Raw genomic sequence first — 8,412 nt, 5'->3', positions numbered from 1 at the left:
AATACTATTTTTCTCATCATAAATTAAACAGGAAAGAGCATCACATAAAGTCGAAGAAATGAAGTATTCTATTTAATTGTCAAAGTTTTAGTTTATAATTAAAATACAAATATAAGTATAAGAAACTATAACGTGTTGATTAGCGATGTATTTACCAGTCTTGGAAAGTAGAGAATCTAAAAGACAACAATGCTTGTGAGATCTCATCACGTCAAAGATTTGATAATCACATCAAAGATTTTTATCAAATCTTGATTTATATTCTCCATTTTGTCATTATGATTTATCATCACATTTTTCTTCATTAACTTTATTCTTTTTTCAGCTTATTGTTCTGAAAAATTCGGAAATTTATCCTACATAAACATAGCATGGATAAAGATAACAATAAACATATTACCTTTATGCTGTCAACTTATAATTAAAAAACACAGATATATAATTTCCACCTCATATTGCTATGAGTGAAAATTATAAACACTGAAGAATAAAATATGCATTTGAAGAGATATTAAAAATAATCTGACTGACTCTTTGAGAAATAATGATCGTAAAATATAGATAATTGCTAGTTGGAGAATCTTAGTAGATATGTTGATTGACTAGCCGAACTTTCAATTTATTGGTGAGGATTCGACTCCTACATTGTAATCCCCTCCTACATTTTCTCTGTCTCTAACCCTACATTTATTTTTTTTTAAAATAAAGATGAATTTCTAGTTCGAAAAGACACTAATAATAATATGAAGTTTTTTCTCTTGGATGATTTAAGCAATTAGACTTGTCAATTTTTTTTCCTTTTTAGATTTATTTTAGTGCACCAAAACAATACATATACAACATAAATTTGTACAGTAGACAAAAATAACGAAGAATTATTTGGAGCCAATTATCAAATCTATAAATCAATTAGTGATTCTTATACGAAAACATGAATTGGCTAGGACATTCGTTATTATAAAGTATATAGCTAATAGTATTGTTTAATAATTATTCCCTTAATATTTTAACAATGGAGTTTTGATGTTATTTGATTGTGGTTTTTTTTAATGATAAAATGGAATCAAGAACATTTTATTTGAAAATAAATAAAATTTAGTGCAAATTGTACCGATTTGTGATACTTTATTTGTGCTCCAACACTTCAGCTTTAGAAAAGATAATATATCTTTGAATATATTTTGTATCTCGTAGATCGTTTTATTTTTGTAAAAATCATCATAAATTTGGACCAAACAAAACATTAGTGAAAACTCACAATTCGTTCTTGAATCTGTAAGCCTTATTTCTCACTCTCATACTCCTCCTCACCGATGACTCACCTTCTTTAGCTTTGTTATGTGCATTATATACCTCTTTTCTTCAATTTTTGTCTTTCCAACATTGTACTACCTATTGCATTATTCCACACACAATTTTGCGATAAGACTAGGTCTTCTTACCCATTCCCCTCACAATAATGACTCCGAGTTCAAGCGCAATAGCATTTTGAAGAGTTTCATATGGGTAATAAAATATGACGTTGTTGAACATCAATAAGAGATCTTTTGAGAAATTGACAATTTCCAAATTAAAAAAAAACATCTTGGGCTAACTCGTTTTTAAAAATCTGTAAATCCATATGTTGCTTAATTTATTAAGCATAACATAGATCTTTCTCAAAAAATATAAGCACTAACAACTAATATATAATCCATGTTTATGATCCAGTATTGTAAATTTGACCTCACAATAAGTTTTAAAAGAAAAAAATTAAAATTGACTTTTTGTATAAAACATGTCATATACTCCTTTTCGATTTTATGTAACACTATTTTATCATCAATCTATTAAAATATATATGACATATTTTTGTATCTGAAAATAATCAAGCTATAATTTTTTATCATACTATTATTCAGAAGTTCTATAGTCACGCAAGATATTACAACATATTTAAGACCATAAGTTCTAGAATGTTTTTGTTTCTTATAGAGTCAAATTAAGCATGTCTTTAAAGATAAAAAGATATGAAGTTCAAAGTTCATCATGTTCCAAATAGATAAAAGACATAAATACACCATCGAAGTTGTTCCATATTTTCATAAAGACACCAAAACTTTAAACGTGTCCTATCACCCCACTAAACAACTATATATCATTGTAAATGGGTCATTTTTACCCATTCCCCCGTTTACGTCGTGCGCGTGTGGCTCACTCCCTAGGATAGAATTAAATCGACCCGACACGACCCTTATATTTTGAAGAAAAGTCGTCTACGTTCTCTTCTCATCACCCATAACAAGATTAGGTAAAAAAATAGGAACATCCATGGAAAATCCAAAGCCATTATAAACACACATGCACTTAACAAGACAAGAAGCCTCTTTGATAAGTGAATGCAACTGAAAAGACATCATTTTACTAAGAATCTCCCATCGTGTTTGTCAGGTATATCCATTACATCATTTATTAAGTTTAACAGAACGATGCTCGTTCTCACCATTGTGTTCTAATCTTGAAGTATGGAAAGCAAACTCAAAATCGATTGCATTGGTCGTATCATCCCATTGTTCATTACCTTCTTAAACGAATTCCTTGTCTGGCTTGCCTTCACGGTATTCTTCTTAGCCTGTTGCAGCAAACCGTTCCTCGCTTCTAGTTTCTTCCTCATTAACTCTTCAAGAACCGTCGCACGGGATAGGGCCACAACCACCTGATCAGCAACTACTTCCACTATCTCTATCTCATTATAGGTCCAATCATCATTTGCATTCGAAATAACCAAAACTAAAATAGCATAACGAGTGTCATCAACTCAGGCATCACACCTTTGAAATCCGAAGCAACATAGTACTTGCTATAAAAATCAAAATATTAGGGCTACCAAATCTATTTTGGGTTTAAATTGGGAAAGATGACATAAATTGATTAAATAATTAATAATAAGGAAAGGAAATGACACGTGAAACTTGTCAATGAAAGTGAAAAATGGTCTATGACCCATTTACAACGATATATAGTTGTTTAGTGGGGGTGATAGGACACTTTGAAAGGTGAGATTTATTTATGAAAATATGGGACAACTTCGATGGTGTATTTATGTCTTTTGTCTTTTAATTAAGAAAATACTTTTTTTTCATAATAGATTAAAGAAGAAAGAGCATTACGTTAAAAAGAAGAAATAAGGTATTCTTTTTAATTGTCAAGGTTTTAGTTTATAACTGAAGTACAAATTATAAGTATAAGAAACTATAACATTTATATTAACAATGTATTTACTTGTCTTGGGAAGTCGAGATTCTAAAAGACAACAATGCTTGTGAGATCTCATCACATCAATGATTTTATCAAATCTTCATAACTATTCTCCCTTTTGTCATTAGAATTATAATCCTTTTTCTTCATTTAACTTTATTCTTTGTTCAGCTTATTGTTTGATAAAATTTAGAAACCTTTTCCTACATAAATATAGCATGAATAAAGATATCAATAACCATATTACCTTTTTGCTGTCAACTGTAAATAATCTTACAGACTCATTGAGAAATAATGATCATTACATACCAAGAATTACTAGCTAGAGAATCTGAGTAGCTATATTGATAAACAAGCTGAAGTTTCAACTTATAGATGAGGGTTCGACTCCTACTTTGTAATCCATTCCTACATTTTATCTTTATCTAACCCTATTTTTATTTTATCTTATTTTTTAAAATAAGGAAGAGTTTCTAGTTTAGAAAGAAACCAAAAATAATATGATGTTTTTTCTCTTGGAATATTTATGCAATTTGACTTGTCATAATTTTTTTTTCTTTTTAGATTTATTTTTAGTGTAGAAAATAAATATGCAACATAGATTTGGACAATGAAAGAAGAAAAAGCTAATGAAGAATTAGTTGGAGCCGATTATCAAATATAACAATCAATTAGTGATTTTTTAATAAACACATGAATTAGCTAAGAAATTCTTTATTAAAAAGTATATAGGTAATAGTATTATTTGACAATTTTTTTGTAGATATTTTAACAATGAAGTTTTGATGTTTAGTGATAGTGGGATTATTTTTTGGTAATGATAAAATGAAACCAAAAACATTTTGTTTGAAAATAAAATAAAATTTAGTGTAGATTGTACCAGTTTGTGATACATTATTTTTGCTCCAACACCTAGGGTTTAGAAAAGATAATACATCTTTGAATATATTTTGTATCTCGTAGATAATTTTTATTTTGTAAAAACCATCATAAATGTGGATCAAACAAAACATTAGTGAAAACTCATAATTCTTCAAACATCATAAGTAAAACATATTAAATAGAAATAAAGAGAGATTTATGAAAAAGATGGAGTATCCCTTAGTTTGTCCAATAATCTCTACAATTCATTGTATGTTTATATGTCACAACTTTATGAATGCACTCTTATCATGTTCTTCATTAGTAAAATTTGTCTGATATATACACTTACAATACCTTTCTAAATTTTCGTACTTAAACCTAACATTCTACTTACGAAAATTTAAGAATACATCGCCGTCAATTGGTAATGGAATGTAAGAATTTCGCAGTCATCATTTCTGATTTTCTATCCATGACGTCGCGCTGAACATGCCAACACCATATCTTCTTCAAATATCTACATTTTCAAAGAAAAGTTTTGAGTGTTATTTACAGGATATAAATCACTTGCTAAATTATGATCCAATTTTTTTCTTCTTCAGATTGACATACCTTGCATTAATGATTAGTTGTTAGATTCACAAAAAAATTAATTCGATCAAATATGAATTGAATGAATCAAGACCATTTAATGCGAATAAGGTAAAAAGAAATATGTGTTTTCTTGTTCATTGTCATTTTCTCATAGAAGTCATTGTATATAAATTGTATTCACTTTCTTTAAATAACATTTCTTTTTACAATATTAGTTTTTTACTATGAAATTCTTCATTTTTTCCAAGTTGAATTTCAATACTTTACTCATTTTTAAAGAAAGAACTTTCCAAACTTTACTTTATAAAAAATGAAATGAAGCAATAGCGTTACAAAACATTATTGATGTCGGCCTCCTGCTCCAAGTTTTTTTGAATATCTATTGATTTTTCCTGACTCATCACACTCATAATAGGACTAGGAACCACCATTTACTAAGAAGAATCCGAATATATTGAATGGTCACCGTAACCTAAAAACTTTTAATAGCAACCCTGATATGTTTTGACCTACGTTGTAGAAACTTTGTCTAATATAACCTCCCTCAGACACTTATATAACTGCATGAATATGTATACTGAACCGAGGATGAAACCCCTCCTTAAGGATCACCCTCTGGATGAGGTACCACTAAAATAACAACAAGTGCAAGACTTGTTGTCCGCCAAATCCCTAAATTCCATGTGGCGCATAAGCTCAACGACCACCGTGACTGCTCTTTGAAAAGAAGCTCCAGATAAGGTTGTTGATAAGCTGTTACACGGATATAATAAGTTAAACTTCTTATGAATTGAAAAATTCTCAGTCTCATCTGGTAAAATCACCAAAGCATGGTGAGACAAGGCATGAAATTTTCCAAAAATCAATCTGAAATAGCATCTTAAGTCAAGTTCTCAAACTGACTATCACTTTTCTTCTAGCAAGTTACAGGGAGTGAACATGTTGGTCTAGTATCGACATCAGGCTGCCACCACGTCCTAGATAGTCCACACATGTGAAAAGTAGTGTAATCCACTCTGTCGAACTCCACATTTTGTAACATCTCATAACAAGTCAGAAGAAACTCATAATTTTAAGTTAAACTTTAGTAAATCTTCTGTGTGTATATCCATACTATTTGGATATAAATACTACATAGAAGGTATGAGATGACCCCAAATACACTTGATCTATCTTTACTCTCTTCTGGTTAATGAATTTCGTCAAACAATCTATTTGACTATTACGTGAATGATTTGATCAATGAAATTCAGTTCTTTCAATAATGTTGAATGGATTCTAACCAATTCTTCAACTTGGATCAAACTAATAAAACCCCAAATAAATTATCAATTTTAGTTAGGTTCGAGGAGACAAAATTTCTTTGAAACAAATTTTATGTATGGAAAATAAACTCCAACCACGAAATAAATATGAAGAAAGAAGAATATTTTATTAATTAACAGTTTGAGTATAATTTTTCCCTTTCTTTATTCTTCTCTAGGATAATTTGCACCTAAAATGGAGTTTATTTGATCTTATGTAAAGAGGATTTTGTGGATTTTCATGAAGTATTTGTGTTCACGAAGATTCTGACCACATCTTGATCTCTTTGTAAATGTTCCATGAATTTATGAAATTTTTGAGATGCCTCTCTAAGGGATATAGTTCTAGTCTTCAAGAATTAGGATTAGTCTTCAAGAATTTTGACTGAAGTTGGACTCATTTGGTAGATTCCCACACAGATGTCTACAAATGTCGAGTCTCTATCTCATGAAGAAACTGATTTCTTTTTTAAATAACCTTTCTGGGCACATAGTTCACTTAACTCTCTTATTGGTTGGAGTTAAATTGTTTGAGGTGTAATCAATGGTTCCACGAGAGGTCTTAAGAGATCACACATTTCAGATTCCCATCCGAACATGGACACATGATCCAATTTCTCAAAAAAGGTGCTTGTGCATGCCAGCCTTAAGTGCAGATTAAGCATATTATTCATTGTTTACAGAAGCTTACCTCATATCATTAATTAGTCATGGAGTCAGTTCAAATATTTGAAATAAGATATGTGTTGCACCAATATAATCTAGCACTACATCTCCTATAATTCCTAGCGTTGATATCATTGTGGAATATGATCCGTGAGTAAGAGTTTCAACAAACCATGAAGGATCATGGAACTTGTAAGTAGAAAGGTTTCAAAGTAGCAGACATTAATTAGCTTCTCAGAATCAACAAAATCAATGTGAAACCCAATACAATTCATAAAGGGTAAAGCCGCTACTTCCCCACACGAGCTGAGGTAGGCAACTATTAGCTGATGTGGTCGAGGCACTAATAGGTACCTATCTCAGCTTGGACGGGAAATATAGGAGCTTTATCTTTTATGAAATGAATTAGGATGGACATTGATTTTATTGATATACCTATCTTAAGCACCTTATCGTGAATACTAAGAAGCTAGTCAATGTACGGTACTTAGAAATTAATGCTACACTACAAATTTCACGACCCTTCGCTGCTTGTCAAAACGCTAACTCACGGATCTTACATGCTACCTGAGATTTTACGATGCTATTAGAACTTGAAATTTCTTGGAGATTTAATGCTAGATTATGTTGTTACAACATATCTCTATTTCAAATATTCGAGGCTGATTACAAGTCTAATTAATTATTTGTGGTCTACTTTTGTAAATAATGAATGATATACTCAATCTGCAAATATGCAAAGGCAGATATGTTATACTATTGAGAATTTTGAGAAATTGGATCTTGTGTCTACGCTTGGATGGGAGAGTGAAACTACTTTCCCAAATGTGGTTGGGGATGTTGTTGGGTCCTTTGTTGGTGCGATCTTTGTTGATTCTAGCTTTGAAAAAGATACTTCATACATTTTTAAACATAAGGCCTCTTCTTGTGTGTGCATCTCCAAGGTTTGGAGAGTTAAATACAACATAGAAGGTAAGAGATGACCCCAAAGGCACTTGATCTATCTTTATTCTCGTCTAATAAATTAATTTCTACAAATGAACTTTCAGACTACGGAATGAATGATTTTATCAATGAATATTCATTTTTTTCGTCAATGTCTAACGAATTTTACATATTAATCAACTCCAATCGAACTAATCAAACCCTAAAAGAAATCATAAATATTTGCGAGGGTTCAAGGAGACAAAATTTGTTGCACGAAGTATTATTTATAGAAAATAAACTCCCACCACAAAATAAATAGGATGAAACAAAAATATTTTGTTAATTAACAATTTGGGTACAATTATGTCCCTCTTTTGATTCTTCTATAGGATAATTTGCACCTTAAATGAATTTTATTTTATATCCATGTAAATAGGTTTCTATGGATCCTTTTTTTAAGTATTTTGTTATCAAGAAGAGTCCACCCACATCTTGATATCTTTGTAAATATTTCATGAATTTATGAAACTATCAAGATCCCTCTCTAAGGGATACATTACCCTTTATATAGTGTAAACTAGGAGTAGAATCCTAATTGAACAAATTTTATGTCTACGACTGTCAAGTTTTTGGATCTAGAATCAACAAAGATCGCACATACAACGAACCCAATAGCATATCCAAGCACAATTAGAAGTAGTTTAAGACTCCCATACGAAGGTAGACAGAAGATCCGATTTTCAAAAATCCTAAAAAGTACAACATATGTGTCTTTGCAGATTTGGTCTGGCATGAAGAAGGTTCTTGTGCATGCCAGCCT

At 30.6% G+C, this 8,412-nt stretch overlaps 1 protein-coding gene across 1 annotated transcript in view; it reads right to left on the bottom strand.

The window, feature by feature from the left end:
* Positions 1-2,491: 2,491 nt before the first annotated feature.
* LOC138341633 (ethylene receptor 2-like) overlaps positions 2,492-8,412 on the bottom strand; it is a 30,472-nt gene continuing 24,551 nt past the window's right edge. The window contains exon 4 of the mRNA XM_069293112.1: positions 2,492-2,769. Within this exon, the coding sequence (XP_069149213.1) occupies positions 2,492-2,769 (278 nt within the window). The remainder of the gene's footprint in view (positions 2,770-8,412) is intronic.

This window comes from Solanum lycopersicum, chromosome 1 (genome assembly GCF_036512215.1).
Source record: "Solanum lycopersicum chromosome 1, SLM_r2.1".
NCBI classification, from domain to species: domain Eukaryota; kingdom Viridiplantae; phylum Streptophyta; class Magnoliopsida; order Solanales; family Solanaceae; genus Solanum; species Solanum lycopersicum.
Note: the sequence above shows the minus strand (reverse complement) of the source record. Positions and strands in the feature narration are given on the sequence as shown.